At 43.1% G+C, this 22,713-nt stretch overlaps 1 protein-coding gene across 1 annotated transcript; it reads right to left on the bottom strand.

Moving 5' to 3' along the window:
* Nucleotides 1-1,200: 1,200 nt before the first annotated feature.
* Nucleotides 1,201-21,356, bottom strand: IFNAR1 (interferon alpha and beta receptor subunit 1). Its single transcript, XM_033053016.2, has 11 exons — nucleotides 21,103-21,356; nucleotides 16,436-16,556; nucleotides 12,319-12,503; nucleotides 10,874-11,031; nucleotides 9,309-9,456; nucleotides 7,365-7,479; nucleotides 6,112-6,308; nucleotides 5,705-5,859; nucleotides 4,815-4,968; nucleotides 3,519-3,673; nucleotides 1,201-2,508 (listed from the first exon to the last, which is right to left on the bottom strand). Exons 1-11 carry the CDS (start codon nucleotides 21,335-21,337, stop codon nucleotides 2,281-2,283), a joined length of 1,851 nt encoding a protein of 616 aa, XP_032908907.1. The 5' UTR covers nucleotides 21,338-21,356; the 3' UTR covers nucleotides 1,201-2,280.
* Between the last annotated feature and the right edge of the window lie 1,357 nt (nucleotides 21,357-22,713).

The raw sequence follows: 22,713 nt of genomic DNA on the forward strand, positions 1-22,713 counted from the left end.
AAATTAGAAATAAACAAACAAAACCTAATAATAAATAGATAAAACTTAATCAATTACAAATAAATAAACACCTAAATAATAAATACGTAAAACCTAATAAATTCTAAATAAATCCTCATAAGTGAATAAATAAAGCCTAATTAGTTATAAATACATAAAACCCAACAATAAATAAATAAACCCTAACCAAATTTTAAATACACCCTAATAACAAATAAATAACCCCTGAACAAAGAGAAATAAATAAAAATACACCTAACAACAATAAATAATTAGAAAATAATTTAAAAATAATTATAAAATAATTAATAAAGCCCTGGATTGAGCCATCCCACAAAATCAGCACAGCCCTGAAAATAATAATAACATTTAAAAATAAATAAATAATAATAATAATAAATATAAAAATACTAGAACATAAAATAACATATTGTATATAATACTATATATGATAATGAGAATTATAATTATAATTATATTATTAGTAAAAGAAATATTATAGTAATTAATAATATTATTGGTATAATATATACACTATATATATTCTATTATTTATATATATTAATTTTTCTTTTAACAACAACAATAAAATATTAATAATATTAATAATATTATTATAACTATTGTTAACAATAATTTTATATATATAAATACTATAACATAATATATTGTATATAATACCATATATGATAATGAGAATTATCATTATATTATTAGTAAAAGAAATATTAAATATAGTAATTAATAATATTATTGGTAAAATATATATTTACACTATATATTCTATTATTTATACATATTCATTTTTATTTTAACAACAATAATAAAATATTAATAACATTAATGAAATTCTTAATAATAATAATAATAATAGTAATTAAGTACCCATTGACTCATGGAGTTTTTCCACCCCACTGTTCTGATTTTGTTGTTTCTGGCCTCACTGGTAAGAGCTGGTAGAAGATTTTCTATAACCTGACTTAGACCATAAAAGACAGTAATAATAATAATAACAACAATAATAAATTTATTAGCATTCATTTGGTTCTGCATTCTAGAGCAAAATGGAGATTGCCTGTGAATCCAAATCATGCCATGAATTCCATTTCCATGGTATTTCTATGGGATATTCCATTTTTCCCCTCCTACTGGGTTTTTCAGGAAGCTTCCACACCAAAAACACACAGGACCATAGAGAGATAAGAAGCAAAGGTGCAAAATTTATTTATCATGTTCTTCAATGAACACAGGGATAGGGAATTTATAAAATTAGGTAACATCTTCAAAACTAAAGTAAAAAAGGATATACAAACATCAAGAGTTCCTACTCAGAACAAACAACAGCAGCTCACAGGATGCTCAAACCCAGCTGACTCCTAAGCAGTTTCTTCAATAAAAAAAAATCTTCATTAAAAAAATTTCTTCATTAAAAAAATAAAAAAGGGAAGACTCTGGAAGAGTCAGCATGGACAATGTGGAATGTGGCAACTGAGATGTCCCTGCAGCACCCCCTGCTCAGCTGGCCAGGGAAAATCCCCTGGCAAAGCAGCACTAAGCCAAGCTCAGCCCTCTGCTAAAGGCACTTCCTCAATCCCACTGGGGTCTGCTCATTCCAGGTTTGGAGAGACCCTAAAGCTCATCCCAACCCATGGCAGGGACACCTCCCCTGCCCCAGGCTGCTCCAGCCCCAGTGTCCAACCTGGGACACTGCCAGGGATGGAGAGTGACATGGAACAAGCACTGGGAGCATCCCCAGCCACACCTGAGCAACCCAGGAGGAACCCAGGAGGAACCCAGGAGGAACCCCTGAGCAGCCCCAGCCTCCTCACTGCTGCTCCTCCTGCTCCTTTGGCACCTTCAGCTCTGACCTGCTGACCAAGCAGTGCCCAGGGGCTGGAGGAGAAGTGAAAATTCCACAGGATTGTGTCCAGCACGGATTTCCTTAGGTGAGTAAACACTGTGGGAGTGACTCCACAGGCAAGTGGAGCACCCAGGTTTTGTTCAGCTCATCAGCTTCAAGTAGAGAAGGGTCCAAAGCTGCTCCTGGTGCACAGGGACAGCCCTGGTGGGGTGGGACAGTGGGGACATTCCCAGCCAGGGGTGAGGAGCTCCCCCAGCAAGGGCAGCTCTGGGAACCCAAACCCAGAGATCCCAAAGGTCACAGAGTCCCCCTTGGGATCCCAAAGGTCACAGAGTCCCCCTCAGGCTGGGACTTCCATTACAGAAAGGTTTGAAGTGTTTGTGAGGTTGACAATCCCACAACTGGATTTTGTTTCCCAGTTACAGGCTTTCCTTTTCCAGTGCTTCTTTGGATCCTTTGCTCCCAGAAGTGTTGTCGTCGTTGGAATAATTCCCTGAGTCTCGACTGCTCTGTTTGGAATGATTGTAGTCTGTAAAATCAATCTGACTTCCCTCTTCTGTGATCATGGATTCAATCACACAGCAACTTTCCACTGGCTCCTCTGCAGCTGACAGGTAAGGGCTGCTGAAGGGCTGTGCTCCAAATCCCTGAGGAGAGAAGCAAAGGGGGAAGAGATGAACATTCATAAATAATAATTATATATGGATTGAAATAATTTAATACTAATTCTGCTTAACACCACAGTCACACAAATGTGATTCATCAGATTCTTCCCTGGCAGGGTGGGCAGGGCTGGCACAGCTGTGGCTGCCCCTGGATCCCTGGCAGTGCCCAAGGCCAGGCTGGACATTGGGGACAGTGGGAGGTGTCCCTGCCATGGCAGGGGTGGCATGGGTGGGGTTTGGGGTCCCTCCAGCCCAAACCAGTCCGGGGTTCCATGCTCATGTTCAGCAGCACTGTGTGGTTTCCCACCCCTAACACATCACTTATTCCCCCAAGTTCACCAGTTCAGAATTTAGGTTGAAGTTCAGTTCACAGAATCCCCAAATCCCTGAGGCTGGAAAATCCCTCCCAGGTCATCCATTCCCAGCTGTCCCCATGGCCACCTTGTCACCCTGAGTGCCACCTCCAGGTGCCACCTGCAGGGATGGGCACTGCAAACCTCCCTGGGCAGTGCCAATCCCTGAGCTCCCTTTCCATGGGGAAATTCCTGCTGCTGTCCCCCCTGAGCCTGCCCTGGCCCAGCCTGAGGCCGTTCCCTCTCCTCCTGTCCCTGTTCCTGGAGCAGATCCCAGATCCCAGCTCCCAGCTGCATTCACAGAATCCCACACTAAAGGGTGACTCCAACATTTTATCTCAGCCCTTTTCCTGCTCTCAGTTTCAACCACCACAGAGCTGCAACATTTCATCCATTAGAGCCTGAGGAGGCCACACAGGAATTAAAAATCCAGGTACAGAGGTCTCAAGTCACACTTGAGTGTTGCCCTTTCCATTCCAGAACAGGATCCCTGCTAAGCACCACCTGTGCCAAAGGTCTGGAGTTAAACCACAGATAAAACCTCTAAAATGAACCCAGAACAGATAAACACTTTTTTCCCATTATACTGAAAGCTCATTTTCCTAAAAAGAAGCTGATTAATGAGGAGTCAGAGCTCACCTCGATGTTCAGGGGGGGCTGGCACGAGGGGAAGAACACATATTTGATTTTGTGGTAGGCTTGGTAGAGCACAAAAACAAGAAGGGCAGCCACCAGCAGGACAACCAGCAGGGCACCCATGAAAATCGCAAAAATGATCCAAGGCAAAGATGTATCTAAAATTGAGAATAAAAACCAATAGTAACCATTCCATGATTATCTCAACAAACTGAGAGGAGTCTGGGGATGCTGAAATCAACTGGCACCAGCAAGTAATCCAAAGCAATCCAAAGCAATCATCAGGTCTTATTTTATGATCAAAGAATGGAAGATTTTCACTCTGGGGTATAAAAACAGGGAAAGACAGGGCATGGTCTGCCTTGGAGACACAGCTTGGATTTACAGAGATTCACTAAAATTCATTAAATAAAGAGAAGAGTAATACCTAGGAAAATAGATTTAAATATTTGTCTTACTCAGGTAAAAGGTAGAATTTGGTTCTTTTTAGGCTTGCTAAGACACAGCAGTGAGGACCACAACAGAAATGAACCCTGAATGTGAGCCAGGCACTGCTGGTATTACATTTTCTTAGCTTTAAGGCAGTGTGGTGGTTTGGAAAGGTTTTTTGAAATTTTTACCTGCCCAGACCTGGGCAGTTTTTTGTACCTGACAAGGACCAGTCAGTGTTGGATTTTTAAGACTGAGAAAGTTCATGTGTTTCACAATTTGTTTCACAATTTAATTGTTTCAAAATTTTCAGTGTGAAAGAAATATGTGGGGGAAAAAGAGTGATCTAAAATTTTATTCTAAGTGTTTTTTTCTTCAAGTTTCTAATAATAAAGTTTCTCTTAGTACCATTTAAAGTTAAGCCTATTTTGCCTTCCTCCTAATCCCATCTCACAACAAAAAAAAATTAAAATTGAAGCAGCAAAACCACTACACTAAATTAGTGTTTATGAACTGAAACCAGACCAGGCAGTTTGATGAGTCAGAAATTTTCAGAGTGTTAATAAAATTTCATGTGGCCAATCATGTTCACCATGATTTGTTCTTCTCTTCTGAATGAGTGCAACCCAACCCCTCTCCCCCTGCACCAAGATGAGCTTCCAGCCCTAACAAATCTGATTTATCTGCTCACTCTTCAGCACAAGAGAGTCATTCCCAGAAGGACTAAGGATAGAACACCCCTGAAAAGGTGGGATTTAGTGATTCCTGCTCCCTGCCAAGATGCAGGGCTGGGAGTGAAGCTCTCAGTTCTGAGCTGCAGTGAAGGGATAACAATTTCAGCTGCAGGGGAGGTGTGCCAGCTGTGCCCACCTGCAGGGGTGTGGATGCATTCCTGCTGGCTGTAGGCACTGCTCTTGTTGTAGGGCCTGGAGAAGGCCTGCACTTTGACACAGTACAGGGTGGAGGGGGACACATCAGACACCGTGGCCATGGTCTGCTTCACCTCCTTCTGCCTCAGCTCCTCCTGCCAGGGCAAAGAAGGAGAGGTCAGATCACAGGGATCCCCACAGGCTCTGATGGAGAAGGGATCTGTGAAATGTCAGAACCAGCAGGGCTGCAGAGACTTCCCAGCTCCTCCAGTCCCACCAGCACCACCCCAAGGGCCACATCCAGGTGTGTCTGGAACTCCACCACCTCCCAGATTCAACAAAATCAATAAACAAACCACTCCCTCAGCTCCTGAGCAAAACTCAGCAAACACTCCCTGGGCAAGAACCAAGTGCTCCCCCCGTTCTGAAATGTCACAATAGAAAATTTTTAGGAAACTCCTTCCTGTTGCAGCTTGCTTCCTCCTCCTCTGCCCCCCTTTTACCAATTACTGTAATATTTTACCCCAGGAAATAGTTAAAAAACATGGGAAGAGCCATTAAAATGTGAGCTAAAAGCATGCAGGACTTCAGTGTTTGAGGAGCCTTTTCCATCACACTGCACATATCCATGGAAATTGAGATTTTAACCCATCAGTGGGAGATAAAAACCACAGTGATCAGATTTCTGAAAGAGTTACATAAAAATCTCAACCACTGGGTGATAAAATTCATGGTTTTGATAGAATCTTTCATTACAAAAACCCCAAAAATTGACTTTTCAAGACTGACACACTACAAATGTGCCTCTTTTGGAAAGGAGCTCCTCCAGGAGAATGGAAACTCAGGATTTAAGTGAGAATCAATTTTATATTGTATTTAATTAGTTCACACCTCTTTATCTGAGGAATTCTTCCAGTACAGGATTCTGTAGGACAAGCTATAGCTGTCCCTCACGAGTTCATCCTCAGCACTTTCTGGAGGAGTAATGTAGATGTGGAGCAAAGTGTCACTGTGTTCCAGCCTCACACCAGGAGGGCCAATTCCATCTGAAAACAATGAAATAAATCACTGAAATCCAACTGAAAAAATCACAACTAAAAACATTGCATCAAACACTGTCAGTGAAATCCATGATAAAAAGTTCAAAGGATAATTTCATACTTGTATTCAGAATCTCAAGCCCTGAGAAATATTTCAATTCTTTTCTCTATATTCTTGTGAAATCCCCTCTCCAGCCTCCTGTCAGCTCATAAAGGCATTTGCTGAGCAATGAACAGCTCAGGAAACAATTTCCTTACTTGTTTGCAGAGGATCCACCTTGAGTTCCCTAGACAAGCAGGATTTGTGTCCCTGCCTGGCCTGCACTCGCAGGTAATAAAATCCAGTGTTGTTGATGATGGAGGAGAAGTTGCACCAGGAGCTGGTGATGTTCTCACAGCCGGGGACACTGTGCCACTGGTCTGAGTAATCACCATTGAGGGTCTTCAGGAACCCCCTGCAAGGGAGAATGCAAGAGTTGTGATGTGAGCTCCCTGAACTCCTGATGAAAATCATGTTTGTTTGTGCTGTACGCGCCTCAGGTTTGGGAAAAAAATTTGTAAGTAATTACAAAAATCAAAAATAAAAATTTAGCATTTTAATAGGAGACATTTCTGAGTGGAACAATGATGATAAAAGGGTTAGAAAATGGAAATGAGGGCTTTAGCCAAGCCTCAGCAGAAAAAATGAAATATGGGGTGGAGAGGTTGTGAAAACCCAAAGGAAAAGTTCTCACATGGCTCTGTGCAGCCCACTGGGTTCCTGTCCTGCCAAAAGAATTCCCAAGGAATTCCAGGGGGATCTCTCTTCTTAGGTGCTGGCCACAGCATTTCTGAACACCTGGATGTTGAGACACAGGTTTGTAAAACTGCTTCAGTGGGGTTTTTGGATGTGATTCCATGGGTTTCTATGGGATATGAGGGAGGTTATGGCATTCCTTGTTTTCTGATGCAATCTGATTTTTATCTGATTTGCTTTATGGGATACAGTGTTCTTGTCTGGGATTTGATGGGGTTTGAGGTGATACAAGGCTTACTTCAGGTGACTTGATGGGGTTTTTAGGGGATGCAGCCTTCTCCTATGGGATGCAGCCTTCTTTCTAAGGGATGCAGCCTCTTCCTATGGGATACAATGTGTTTTTGATGTGCTACCTTGGGTTCTCTCCCCTGTTTGGGTGTGACAGAAGAAATCCAAGCTGCTACAACAGAAACCTCCACCACCTGGATTTTTGCTCACTTTTACTCACTGAATCTCTTCACATTCAAAAAGCCACTGAGCAATTCAGGTTGCCCAGCTTTAAGAATGTCCCTGAGCATTTAGGAGTGCCTCCCCACCAGGAGTTTAACAGCCCCAAAAGCAGCTCAGTCCCCTGAAACTCCAGGAATGTTCCATGGAATTCTTTCAACAGCCACGAGCCGTTCGTGTCCCCATGAAAATGAAATTTTTGGTGGCTTTGTGTTTGAACTTCCAGGAAATATTTGCAGGACACAGGGATGGGAAGGGCTGGACTCACAAGAGGTACTGCACGTTGTAGGTCACCCCCTGCTCCTCCTGCTTGTCCCACAGCAGGTGGAATCTCATGTCCAAAGCCAGGATGCTCAGGTTGGCTGCACACAGGAGGTCCTGCACTGCTCAGGGGGAAAGGAAACACAAAATTACCAAAACACTTCAGGTCATGGACAGGGGATGGACATTTCTCAATAATGAAAACATGAAATCAGTCACTATAGAGATTGCAAGTCACAGGCTGGGGTATGCAAAGCATCCTATCAGGCCTTCAATTTAAAAATTAGCTAAAAATTAATTCAGAAAAAAAATTAAAGCACACAAATATTGAGAGGAGCAGAAATAAACTGGTTTGGGAAAAAATGAGGAGAAAAATTTATAAAATACACATCTGTATTTATTTTACATTTTGATATTTTTGTTTTTAATATCACAAATGTGATTATTATTTTATTAAAATAATTAAAACTTGCATGTATCAATTATTGCAATATTTTATTAAGATAGACATCTATTAATGATTTTAGTATTTTTACAATACACATGTATTTTTAAAAATTTTATATTAAAACATAACTTTAAATATTTAAAAAGACTTAATTTTAAAATGAAATACTTTAATAATAATTTGCCTTAGTTGTAAAACAGTATGTATTGTATATGTGTTCTGTCAACAGTGTGTATTCCAGCAAGATCAAAAACCACTCTGGTAGTGTTTGGGGTTTGTTTTTTGCAATACTCTATTTCTTTTAATTTGTTTTAATTTTCCTAGTAAAGAACTGTTATTCCTGATTCCCATCTCTTTGCCTGAAAGCCCCTTAATTTCAAAATTATAATAATTTGCAGAGAGGAGGTTTACATTTTCCATTTCAAGAGAGGCTCCTGCTTTTCTTAACCAACACCTGTCTTTGAAACCAAGACAGAATTAAATATTTTTAAAGACACAGATGTGTATTTTGTGTATAAATTAATTTTTCTTTACCATCACTTACACCAACTAACTATGATGTACCACCTGTCCAATCTAATCTTTGACTTTCTACAGTTATTTTTTCCTAAAACAAATATCTAAAAGCAACTGCACAGAAAATAATTTAATTTTCTATAACAAGGTGGGAAACTGCCCCCTCAAAGCCTTTTTTCAGCAGCTGTAACAATTAATTAACCCAAGATTATATAAACCCAGCATTTTTTTAAGCTCAGCTCAACTTTCTGTGCACTCATTGAGTGCCAAGCATCCCAGAGGCTTTGGGGGTTTTTTCCTTCTGATTCAGTCACTGACTGAAAAATCGAGATTTCCAAAACACACAAAGAAGTTTTTGTTCCAAATTAATGCCAAAATTCACCTAATGCAAAAACCTTTTTGTACTATTAACACTCTACCCTTGACACATTTTCTGTGGATTGAGAAGGGTAAATCTATATTACATTTCTATTCCATTCCATTTCTATTCTATTCTATTATTCCTATTCCATTTCTGTTCCTATTCCATTTCTATTCCATTTCTACTTTTATTCCTATTCCATTTCTACTTTTATTCCTATTCCATTTCTATTCCTATTCCATTCCTATTCCATTTCTATTCCTATTCCATTTCTACTTTTATTTCTATTCCACTTCTTTCTACTTCTATTTCTATTCCATTTCTACTCCATTTCTATTCTATTCCATTTCTATTCTATTCCATTTCTATCCCTATTGCTACTCCTATTCCATTTCTATTTCTACTCCTATTCCATTTCTACTCCTATTCCATTTCTATCCCTATTCCATCCCTATTCCCATTTCTATTCCCATTTCCATTCCCATTTCCATTCCTATTCTATTTATTTTTTTAATACCAAACTGAGGAGGAATTTGGCCCTCCTGCCTGTTCCTGTTGCTTCACAAGCACTGACAGTGCAGTGGAACTGAGGGCACCATCTGCAGATATCCTGATTTACTGGGTACCTTTCTGGGTGGTTTTCACACAGCTGATGGGGCTGAACCAGCCTTGCTTTCCCTCCAGGGGCAGATTTGCTTGAACTTTGAAGCAGTAGGTGCTGTTTGGGGCAAGATCCTCAATGGTGTCAACAGGGAAAATGTTTTTATTCTGGAGCTGGAAGAAACAAACACAAAGAGCCTGTGAGGGGAGCTGTGCTTCCCCAGGAATGTTTTAAATTATCATTTTGCAGGGTTTCAGCCCATTTCTACAACACCCTACCTAAAAAGGTAAATCAGAAAAAGGAGGACAGTGTTTGAGCTGGAGAAATCCTAAAGGGAAGTTTCCAGTTCAGCCAGGCTGGAACATTTTGGGTTCCTTTGCCATGGATGTGGGGAGGGATGAGATTTCCCAGGAATTGACCCCACAGATATTCCAAACTGAACCAGGACACTCCCAGTCCCCAGCACCCCCCACTCCTCTGCCCCCCCTGGTTCTGGTTTCCCACACCTGCTGGTCATTGACCACACCCAGCCTGTACTTATGGGTACAAGCTCCTTTGCTGTGGGATCCCAAAATCCCAGAGCAGGGAAGAGCCCTCCAGGATCACCCAGCAGCAGCATCTCCCCAAACCCTGTCCCCAAGGGCCACATCCAGACTGCTCTGGGACAATTCCAGTGACTCCAAACCTCCCTGGGCAGCTCAGCCCAGTGCCTGACCCCTCTGGGAGGGAAATTTTATTGTCTTTAACCTGAGCCTCCCCTGGTGCACCTGGAGCCCGTGTCCTCTTGTCCTTTCCTCATTCCTGTGTTTTCCCCTCCCTGCCCTCCTGGCAGGGACTTGTGCAGAGCCACAAGGTGCAGAGCCCACAAGCCACTTGTGCAGAGCCCCTTCCCAGGCTGAGCCCATTCCCAGTTCCCTCAGGAATTCTCCAGCCCCTTCCCCAGCTCCCTCAGGAATTCTCCAGCCCCTTCCCCAGCTCCCTCAGGAATTCTCCAGCCCCTTCCCCAGCTCCCTCAGGGATTCTCCAGCCCCTTCCCAGCTCCCTCAGGAATTTTCCAGCCCATTCCCAGCTCCCTCAGGAATTCTCCAGCTCATTCCCAGCTCCCTCAGGAATTCTCCAGCCCATTCCCAGCTCCCTCAGGAATTCTCCAGCCCATTCCCAGCTCTGGACATGCTCCAGTCCCTCCAGGTCCTTTCTGAAGTGATGATTTTGATCTGATCTCCCAGAAGAATGCAGATTGCCCTTCAATCCCTGCCCTAATTTAGATGACACCCATTTCCCTAAAAAGATAAAAAAGGAAGAGTTTCTCCCCTGCTCTGCAGGACACACATAATGCCTTGGAAACCAGTTCACAGTGACAACACCTCAAAAAAAAAAATCCTTCGATCAGGGTAATCCAAATCAAACAATCCTATAGTAAGAACAAAATAACCCCCTCCCCCAAAATTCAAACCACACAGGAGCAGCTACACAGTGACAGAACCAAACAATTCCATCTCAGAGCATGAATTAAAGTCCATCTCTGACAGTTCTGCCAAGGTTAAATAAGAAAAAAAAAAAAAAAAAAAAAAAAAAAAAGAGTGCTCATACCTGAGCATGTGATGAGTTTTCCCAGAACACCAGGTTATATTTAAAACTCAGATCATTGATCCACATTTTTTTCCTCTGATTTGCTTCTGGAGGAGAAACCTTAACTTTTACAATTCCATTCATGGACTGCAATTCCAGTCCTGGTGGACCAATCTCAGCTGCAGATATGGAAAGAAAAAGAAGTTTAACATGATTGCTTTGAGAAATACACCCAAAAGCAGTTCACAATAATACACCTAAAATACCTGCCTATGGCATCTTATTTTTAATTCTTTTGAATGATCACCTAAAGGATCTTAAATTTTCATGACTCAGGCAGTTGCTAAAAGAAATTTAACCTAACAACCAATTACTACTGCCTGGTTTGGAAAGCCATTAAAATGAAATATTACCAGCAAATGTTTTCCAAAAAATCAGTATGAATTGTTCTAAAACCTGCATGACAAGAGACTTAGCTCAGTCCAATCAACCCAACATCAAAAGAGGGCTTCAGTACCACACTGGAAGTGCTGAGAAGCCACAAACTTCCCAAAAAAGGCTTCTTGGAGCAACCTGCTCTATGGAAGGTGTCCCTGCCATGGCAGGGCGTGGAATGGGATGGGCTTTAAGGAACCTCCCAGTCCAGACCAGTTTGGGATTCTACAAAAATCTATTGTCCAAAAGGATTTTTCCAGGAAATAATCTGGGAAAACACAGAGTGCCAGGGAACTCAGTCAGGAAACCTGCAGCACTTGGAATGGTTTTCCCTTTCCAGAAAAGGCAGAACTGCAGCATTCCATGACCTGCAGACTCCTGGTGTTATGTTCCTGTTGGGAACCCACCCTGTCCTGCTGTTACCAGCAGGGGAAACCACCTGTGGGTTTTCTAAATTCCAAATTCTGATTTGGCATGGGAAGGACCTCAAATCCCATCCAGAGCCACCCCAGCCATGGTAGGGACACCTCCCACTGTCCCAGGTGCTCCAGCCCCAGTGTCCAACCTGGAACTGAACATTCCAGGGATCCAGGGGCAGCCACAGCTGCTCTGGGCACCCTGTGCCAGCCCTGCCCACCCTGCCAGGGAACAATTCCTGCCCAAGATCCCACCCAGCCCTGCCCACCCTGCCAGGGAACAATTCCTGCCCAAGATCCCACCCAGCCCTGCCCTCTGGCACTGGGAGCCATTCCCTGTGTCTGTCCCTCCCTCCCTTGTCCCCAGTCCCTCTCAGCTCTCCTGGAGCCCCTTCAGGCCCTGGCAGGGCTCTGAGCTCTCCCTGGAGCTTCTCCTGTCCAGGTGTCACCCCCAGGTGTCCCAGGCTGGCTCCAGAGGGGCTCCAGCCCTGCAGCTCCAGCTCCTGCTGCTCTCGGTGTCCCAGGCTGGAGGCTCTGCTGTGGGGTCTCACCTGAGAGCAGAGCCCTCCCTGAGGTGCCAAAGCAATCAATATCCCCCCAGCCCCCAGCTCGTACCGACGTACTCCGGCACCATCTCCAGGGTGTGGGACCACGGGGACAGCGCGGCCCCGGCCTGGGCCCGCACCCGCACGAAGTGCACGTCGTAGTACTCGGAGATGGCCGAGGAGATGTCACAGCCTGGGACAGCCACAGCCTGGCACCCGGGCACCTCCTGCCAGCCTGAGTCCTGCAGCTCCGACCTGCGGGGATCAAACAGTGGAGATCAGCATTCGGGGAGCCTGGGATAGACAAACAACAGCCCTGGGATAGGCTGGGATAGACAGTCCTGGGATAGACAGCCCTGGGATACAGCCCTGGGATAGACAGTCCTGGGATAGACAACAGCCCTGGGATAGACAAACAACAGCCCTGGGATAGGCTGGGATAGACAGTCCTGGGATAGACAGTCCTGGGATAGACAGCCCTGGGATAGACAAACAACAGCCCTGGGATAGACAGCCCTGGGATAGACAAACAACAGCCCTGGGATAGACAGCCCTGGGATAGACAAACAACAGCCCTGGGATAGGCTGGGATAGACAGTCCTGGGATAGACAATCCTGGGATAGACAACAGCCCTGGGATAGGCTGGGATAGACAGTCCTGGGATAGACAGTCCTGGGATAGACAGCCCTGGGATAAACAAACAACAGCCCTGGGATAGACAACAGCCCTGGGATAGACAACAGCCCTGGGATAGACAAACAACAGCCCTGGGATAGACAAACAACAGCCCTGGGATAGACAAACAACAGCCCTGGGATAGACAACCCTCCTGGGATAGACAACACTCCTGGGATCATCACCTCGGACAGGCTGGGATAGACAGCCCTGGGATAGACAGCCCTGGGATCAGCACTGGGACAGGCTGGGATAGACAGTCCTGGGATCAGCACCTGGGACAGCCTGGGATAGACAGTCCTGGGATAGACAACAACCCTGGATAGACAGCCCTGGGATCAGCACCTGGGATCAGCACCTGGGACAGGTTGGGATAGACAGTCCTGGGATAGACAACAGCCCTGGGATAGACAGACAGCCCTGGGATAGACAGACAGCCCTGGGATAGACAGACAGCCCTGGGATCAGCACCTGGGAGAGGCTGGGATAGACAACAACTCTGGGATAGACAGTCCTGGGATAGACAGCCCTGGGATAGACAGCAGCCCTAGGGATAGACAGTCCTGGGATCAGCACCTGGGGTAGCCTGGGATAGACAACAGCCTGGGATAGGCTGGGATAGACAACAGCCCTAGGGATAAACAACAGGCCCAGGGATAGACAATAGCCTGGGAAAGACACTCCAGAATAAACAACAGCCCGGGATACAGAACAGCCCTGGGATATGCAACATCCTGGGATAATCAACACCCCCAGGATCTACAGCCTGGGTTAAATATCAGGATAAATATCCCAGGATCAGCACCCCTGGATAATCAACACCCCAGGACAAACAACAGCCCCAGGATAAACAAGACTCACTCTTTAAAATTTTTAGAGGTTTAATAAGAGATAAAAGGGACAGTTTTCAGTGCTGGGGTGCACACCTTTAACTATAACAACTCAGATATTCTCTCACTGCACTGCTCAAACTCATATTCATGAAGGTTAACATATTCAAATATTCCTTTGAGTTTACAAGCCCCAGGAAATCTTTCTCTTATCTGGACTCCTGACCCACTTCCTCAGAGTGTGCACCACAATGCTGACGTGATTTTGATTTTTACTTCCTCACAAGGCCCCCTGCCCTGTGGTTTGACAGTTACTGAGGGTCAGTGGTGAATTTCTCCTTGTGCTTTTGGTGTAATTTTTCTGCTTCTTTTCAATGTTACCTCACAGATGTTCCAGCTATCTTTACCAGTAATTTCAATCAATATTTGCTATTTCCCTATTGTCACTCAGTTACAAAAATAGAGGCATTGGTTATTATTTCACAACTACAATTACTCCTGCTAAAGTTAATGTTACAATACACAGGACACATCTTCTAATTTAATATTTTGCCAAAGCCTAGTTTGTAATATGTATTTATCACACTGAGATATACAATCTACACAGGGATTAGGGTGTTAACTAGAAAAGGTTGACAAATTATACTGCCAAAAGCAGCTAAAAAGAGATTACAAACTGAACCACATCAAAACAATTTACAAAAGCCAATAATAGTGAAAGACAATAACTGTATAGTTATTTATAACAGCCCCAGGATAAATCCAGTCAAAGCCCTGAAATTATTCTTCTTTTCTTCTCAACTTTAATAAACATCACCCCTTTCCATGCTGCCTTATCACCAGTGCAATCAGTGTTATCTCCTTAGAAATTATCCCACAACTGCCAAAACACAGAATTGCATGCTCAGGATTATTGTATTTCCCAGCCAGACAATGATTTTATAATTCATGGGGAGAAATATTAAAGTCTTAACAAAAGTGGTTAAAGGAGCATAAAAGCAGCAGAACATTAATTATAACATGAGCCAGGAATGCAAATCAAGGAAAAACAAAATCACAGAGGTGATAAATGGAGTTCAGCAATAATCAGGCTTTCAGCAGCTCGTTTTAAATCAACACATCCACATCTCAGTAAAGATTTATAGAGACATTTAAAATGTCCTGGCCAAAAAAAGGATGTGAAGCAGCAATTGTTTATCCTCACCTTGTCTTTCAGGCAGGCCTGACATTTCTTAAAATAAACCTATTTTCAAAGCAGCTGTTCTCATCTACATATTGGAAAAGAAGAGCTATTTTTAGAAAATCCAAAATCACAGAATCCCAGAACAGTTTGGGTTGGGAGGGAGCTTAAAGCCCATCCCACCCCTAACATGGGCAGGGAACCTTCCAGGATCCCTCAGAATTTCAGTAATTTTATCCCAGAAATGTTTTTCAATATTTACTTGTCAGGAAAGTGCCACAAAAAGCCTGTGCTAATGTGTGCTAAAGAACTGGGATACGGAACAACTGAAGGAAACCAAGCAAATATTTAAGAACAAACTTTAAATTCTTTCATCTGGGCATTAAACTTGCAGCTGAGAAATGTGGGTTAATGAACTCTGACCAATTAGTTGAAAATTATACTGAAAATTCCCTCAGATGCTCTGTGTGTGGCCACAACTACAGAAACCAAACAAACCAGAGAACAAATAAATCTAAATTCCACTTCTAAGTGTGCCAGTAAATCTCGTGCAAGAACCCTTCTGGTGACTCAGCATCAGCAGCAAGCCCAGCATTCCTTGTGGGATAAATAACCAGATTTCTCACAGGAACAAACTCAGGCCAGCACCAGGAACCCTCCCCACCCCAAAAATTCATCTTCCCTGCCTCCCCTTCCTGGCTTTTCCTGGTGTCTTGGGCTGCAATGCAGGATGTAACCACAAGTATGTATTTTATCATCTTCTGTTAAACCAGCTGGGGCAAGGATCTTTATCTCTCCACAGCCCATCCTCCTTCCAGGAGATATCTTCTGTTAATGGGCATTGTATAAAACCAACTGGGGCAGTGTTCTTTATTTTTTCACACCCATCCTCCCTCCAGGAGATCTCTCCTGTTAATGGCCATGTGTAAAACCAGCTGGGGCAAGGATCTTTATCTATTCCACACCCATCCTCCCTCCAGGAGATCTCTCCTGTTCGTGGCCACTGAGTCCCAGGGCATGGCTGATAAAATTCCATCATCCCATTTGAGATGCTCCATCCAGGGGAGGAGCCAAGCATTTCCTACCCTGATAAAATCTGAGATTTGGAACATCAGAGCAGCCTTTCCCACTGGATCCCAGAGGAAAACCAGGCCCTTCCACATCATCAATGGAGCTTTAGAGGAAAACTGCACCTTGTACAGGAGCACTGCTCCAGCTGAGCCACATCTGTCACTGCAGGAGGATGCAGCCACCATGGAATGGGACTGCTGCCAACACCCTGAGTGACTGATGGGTGCCAGCTTGGGTTCTCACTCTGCAGGGTTTGGTTTTGTTTGTAATTCTGTATTTCCATTTTCATTTCCCCAGTAAAGAATGTCATTCCCATTCCCATCTCTCTCCTGAGAGCCCCTTGATTTCCAAGCAATAACAATTTGGGGCAGGGGGCCCATTTTCCACCCCCCAGCACCCAGCTGTGCCCCCCAGGCCAGGCCCCACTCACCACTGGAACTGTGCAGAGAAGGTGACGTTGGGGTGGCTGTCGCTGTGCTCCCAGCTCAGGGTGAAGTTGGTGTTCACCGCCTGCACCGACACGTTCTCGGGGCTCCGCAGGCTGCTCTGGCCTAGGGAAAGCAAATCAAATATCACAACATAAATACCCTAGCACAATTAGTACCTAAAGGGTTTAAAAGGAAAGAAAATATTAGGATAAATTTAAAATAAAATGTTACAAGAAAAAGAAAATATTGAAATTAAATTCAAATAAAATATTAAAATAAAGTATAATAAAAAGCAAATAATAGTATAAAATTAAAGTGAAATATCAAATTATTAAAATATTAAATTATTAAAATATTAGATTATTAAAATATTAAATTATTAAAATATTAAATTATTAAAATATTAAATTATTAAAATATTGAATTATTAAAATATTGAATTATTAAAATATTGAATTATTAAAATATTGAATTATTAAAATATTGAAATATTAAAATATTGAAATATTAAAATATTGAAATATTAAAATATTGAAATATTAAAATATTGAAATATTAAAATATTGAAATATTAAAATATTGAAATATTAAAATATTAAATAGCAAGATAAAATATTAAAATAAATTATTAAAATAACAAGCAAATAAAATAGTAACAACGTAAAGTAAAATATTGAAATATTAAATATCAATATAAAAGAAAATATTAAAATAAACTATTATAATAAAAAGCAAATAAAATAATAGTGTAAAGTTAAAGTCAAATATTAAATATCAATCTAAAAGAAAATATTAAAATAAAATAAACGATTATAATAAAAAGCTAATAAAATAATAGTATAAAATTAAAGTAAAATATTAAAATATTAAATATCAAGATAAAAGAAAATTAAAATTAAGTATTACAATAAAAAGCAAATAAAATAATACAATAAAATTAAAGTAAAATATTAAAATATTAAATATCAATATAAAAGAAAATATTAAAATAAAATAAAGTGTTATAATAAAAAGCAAATAAAATATTATAAAATGAAAGTAAAATATTAAATATCAAGATAAAATATTAAAATAAAGTATTATAATAAAAAGCAAATACAATAGGATAAAATTAAAGTAAAATATTAAATAACAAAATAAAAGAAAATTATAATAAATTATTATAATAAAAAGCAAATTTAAAATATTATAAAATTAAATATTAAAATATTAAATATCAAGATAAAATATTAAAATAAAATAAAGTATTATAATAAAAAGCAAATAAAATAATAAGATAAATTTAAAGTAAAATACTGAAATATTAAATATCAAGCTAAAAGAAAATATCAAAATAAAGTATTACAATAAAAAGAAAATAAAACATTAGGATAAAATTAAAATATTAAATATTAGGATAAGGTTAAAATAAAATATTAAATATTATGATAAAATTAAAATAAAATACATTTAAATAAAGTATTATAATAAAAAACAAAACACTAGGATAAAATTAAAGCAAAATATTAGAAATTATTATAATTATAAATTATTATAAATATTATAAATATAAAATAATAACATAAATATTAGAAAATATTATATTATAAAATAAATTTAAAATCAATAAATATCACAATAGTTAAAATAAATACAATAAATATCAAAATCCATTAAAATCAAATAGATATAAAATTAAAATAGAAAAATTGAATAAAAATAGAAATACATAAATAAAATATTAAAATAAAAAATTAAATATAATAAAATTAAAATAAAATAGAAAAAAGCTAATGAAATAAAAAATAAAATAAAATAAACGCCTTGGCCTTGACTTTCTATGTTATCTGTTTCTGTTTTATCTGCAGGAATGTATTAATTACTTCCCAGGGGTTACAATCTCTGAGCCATATCTGCCACTGCTGGGTGAGATCAGTCTGATATCCGATGGCATTAAGGGGAAATCCCATTAACCTGACCCTGGGAGAGGCTCTTCATTGCAAACATCATTTATTTCTCTACACAAGTTCCCTTTCTACAAAGGGAATGTGTGGAAAAGCAGACTGAATTCTGCAAAATCCTTCCCTGGATTTTGGGAAATAACTCCTGAAAACACAAAACCATGAAAGGCAAATAATTCAATAAAACCTTGTGGCTCCCACCACAGAATTTATTCCCACAAGGCAGGAATTTGTTGCTCTTCTGACAGACTAAGACAAACCCAGAGAATGCCAAAGGACATTTGCTTGGAAAATAAAAAAACAAAGGAAAAACCAGATTTTTTTCTCAGATATTTATCCAACAGTTAACTACAATTCAGCCAAAAACCTTGTGACAACAAGGGTCTCACAGATTCCAGCTGATAAAAACCACAGCTGCATTTCAATTGTTTTGGTATTTCAGTTTGCCTTGGGTAGAAATTCAAATATTTAGTGTATCCTTCCCATCTTTTCAAATCCTTGATTTCTAGAGAGCAGGAGGCTCTCCGTGCTGCTTCCAGCCCCTGCAGGTGAGGAGGAAAAGGAAGGTTGGGATCAGGACACCCTTCCTGGCCAGATCCAGATCCAGGGACAGGAACAGGGGGCAGAGCACTCCCAGCCCTGTTTTGTACAGGTGGGAAACAGCCCAGGAAAAGTTTTCTTCACAACCCACAACCAAGGGAAAGCTGAATGGCAGCAGCAACTCTTTAATTTTCCTTTCAAGCCAAATCCCCAGCTTCCTGCAGGAATTTATTGTTCTCTTCTGTATTCCTTCCGAATGGTTCAGCTTGGTGAAGCAGGGTAAAAACCCCACAGTGAACTGGCTGAGATGAATTAATGGAAGTCTAATTCAAATGAGACATATCTAATCTTTTCCTTCTCACTAGCACTGCTCTGCTCTGACGCTTTTGGGGTTTTCTAAAACCACCCAACAAAACATTGCCATGTCATTTATGTGTAGGAATTTCATTTCTTGCAGGGCTGACATTTCAACCCCCCTCTCTCTGCCCTGCACATTTTCCTGTTCAATACCACTGCTCTTGTTTCCTGGAGTGTGGATCCAGTTTGTCAGGATACTTCTGGATCCCCCACCCCTCAGCCAGGAAAATGTGATCCAGCCTTTCATGTATTCCCCTATTTCCAATGAGTTTTGTGCTTGCTTCCCTAAATGAATTCCACAAACCATTAATTTCTCAATGAACATCATGCAAGAAGGAAGGAGCAAGCTCAGTGATGTTTAATCTGCAGAGAAATTTTGTGGTAACTTGATATGCAGAGAAAAACCTAAAAACCAAGACTTCCTCCTGGCTTATTTTATTAATGATTAAAAGCCAGACATTCAAAACTAATTGCTGTTTGTTAATTTGAGCATGATGACACTTTAGTTCTGAGAAACCATTATAAGGGATTAGACTTCTGTGGAAAGAAGAGATTAAAAACCAGAAATGCTTTTAGCACATCTGCCTTCCTCTTTCCCCTGTCAAATTCCAATAAACTGAACCAACCCAAACTGTTCTAACACAGAAAAATCGCTGCTTCATCCATGAGATGTTGAGCAATACTGTCAGTAAGTGATGGTTGAAAATAACAATTATGTAACAAGATGTGCTCAACAACAGAAGAACAACAGAACAACAACAAGAACAGCAAGAAACGGCAAAGGGCAGCGTGAGGGGAAGCCCCAGGAAGAGCACATGATGCTCGGTGCTCACAACACCCCTGGAACCAATGGAAAATTTCAGTCATTTCAGCAGAAGGAGGAAGAGGAGGCCCCGCACATGTGACACCAGGAAAGGCTCTGCAGAAACCGGGACAGCTCCGAGCCAGAGCAGCAGCGCAGGGAACAGAGCTGTTAACAGCAGAGGATCACTCGGAGTTCCAGAGTTCAGATGGCATCTCCCAGCCCCAGTGTCCAACCTGGCCCTGGGCACTGCCAGGGATTCCATCCCTGCCCCTCCCCACCCTGCCAGGAACAATTCCTGCCCAAATCCATCCAGCCCTGCCCTCGGGCAGTCTAAAACCATTGTCCCTGCCACTCTCTGCCCGTACAATCCGTGCCCCCGCCCTCCTTTCTAAAGCTTCACTGTATTTCCTCTTTGAGCAACACGGTTTGGGCAATAGCTGTTTTTTTGCTGTGTAAGGACAAAAGAGGAGGCTGAAGCTCCTGCCCTGCGAGCCAAAACCCCCATCCTGCCATTCTACCTCTAATTTCCTCATTTATCCCTTAGGCTCTGCCAGACTGTGATTTCCAAGCCAAACAACGCGAACCCAAAGCTGCGATTCACCGGGAACGGGAGGGAGCGGCGTGGGGGACAGGGATGGGGGACAGCACACAGGGAATGGCTCCCACCGCCAGAGGATGGGATTTTGGGCAGGAATTGTTCCCTGGCAGGGTGGTGAGGCCCTGGCACAGTGCCCAGAGCAGCTGTGGCTGCCCCTGGATCCCTGGCAGTGCCCAAGGCCAGGCTGGACATTGGGACAGTGAGAGGTGTCCCTGCCATGGTAGGGGTGGGATGGGTGGGATTTAAAGCCCTTCCAAGCCGAACCCTGCTGTGATTCCATGAAAAGCCCGGAAACAGCGCACATCTCCCCGACACCGTTATCCGCGCCATCCCCGCGGAGCTCCGGGAGCGCAGCGGGACCCGCGCCCCGCTCGGGCCCGGGGAAGGAGCCCCGGCCCGGCCCCGCTCCCCGAGGGCTCCCGGACCCACCTGAGCAGGGCAGCGGCACCGCCAGCAGGAGCAGGAGCAGGGGCAGCACGGCCGCCAGCCAGCGCCTGCCCGGCACCCACAGCCGCCGCTCCGCCGGCCATCCGCCCCACGGCTCCTCCGTCCATCCATCCCCGGGATCCTCGGGCTCCCCCGTCCATCCATCCCCGGGATCCTCAGGCTCTCCCGTCCATCCGTCCCCGGGCTCCGCCGCCGCTCTAGCCCCCGGCTCCGCCATTCAGGCTGCAATGCCGGAAGCTCCGGCGGCGGCGCCTGCGCCTGAGCGAGGGGCGGGAGCGATGGGGGAGCGATAAGAGAGATTTGGTTTGGGAAACAGATCTGTGAGCGAGATCCGGGAGGGCTCTGTCAGAGAGAGCTGTGAGGGGTTTGGGAAACAGATCTGTGGGGAGATCCGGCTGTGTTAGATCTGTGAGGGAGATATGTGAGGAATTTGGGAAACAGATCTGTGGGGAGATCCGGCTCTGTCAGAGAGATCTGTGAGGGAGATTTGTGAGGGATTTGGGAAACAGATCTGTGAGGAGATCCGTGAGGGCTCTGAGGGAGATCTGTGACCGAGATCGGTGAGGGGAGATCTGTGAAGAAGATCTGTGAGGGTTGTGTCGGGGCTGTATCAGGGCAGTGTCCAGGCTGTCCCATGGCTGTTTTTGGCTGTTTGTTTCATGGCTGTTTCATGGCTGTTTCATGGCTGTTTCATGGCTGTTTCATGGCTGTTTCATGGCTGTTTCATGGCTGTTTCATGCCTGTTTCATGCCTGTTTCATGCCTGTTTCATGCCTGTTTCATGGCTGTTTCATGGCTGTTTCTGGCTGTATCAGGGGGCTCTGAGGGCGGTGTCGGGACCCGCCCGGAGCTGGCGGTGCCGCCCCAGGGAGGTGTCGCAGTCCCCGCTTATCCCGAGCTGGAGGCACAGGCCCGGCACGGCCCTGGCACAAACCCAGGGACAGGGAGCTGCTGCAGGGCTGGAGCCAGGCTGGGACACCTGGGGGTGACACCTGGGCAGGAGAAGCTGCAGGGAGAGCTCAGAGCCCTGCCAGGGCCTGAAGGGGCTCCAGGAGAGCTGAGAGGGACTGGGGACAAGGGAGGGAGGGACAGCCCACAGGGAATGGCTCCCAGTGGGGTTGGATGGGATCTTGGGCAGGAATTGTTCCCTGGCTGGGTGGGCAGGGCTGGGTGGGATCTTGGGCAGGAATTGTTCCCTGGCAGGGTGGGCAGGGCTGGCACAGGGTGCCCAGAGCAGCTGTGGCTGCCCCTGGATCCCTGGCAGTGCCCAAGGCCAGGTTGGCCACTGGGGACAGTGGGAGGTGTCCCTGCCATGGCAGGTGTGGCTCTGGATGGGATTTGGGGTCTCTCCCAACCCAAACCCTGCCATGATCCTGGGGAGGGAGAAATCTCTCTTTAGCTGCACTGTGTCCATTTCTCCCATGTTCCATTGAGTGCTGCAGTGAACAATAAATGCAGTGTGAATGTTACAGCCTCTGAATTGGGGCTTGGGCTCAGCTCCCTGCCAGCCACAGGTTCTGATCACAATATTAAAGAGCTCGTCTTCTCTTTTTTTTTTTTGTTTCATATTTTCCATGGGCCTGCCCAGCTGCAG

The sequence above is a fragment of the Catharus ustulatus genome, chromosome 2, assembly GCF_009819885.2.
Source record: "Catharus ustulatus isolate bCatUst1 chromosome 2, bCatUst1.pri.v2, whole genome shotgun sequence".
Lineage (NCBI taxonomy): Eukaryota > Metazoa > Chordata > Aves > Passeriformes > Turdidae > Catharus > Catharus ustulatus.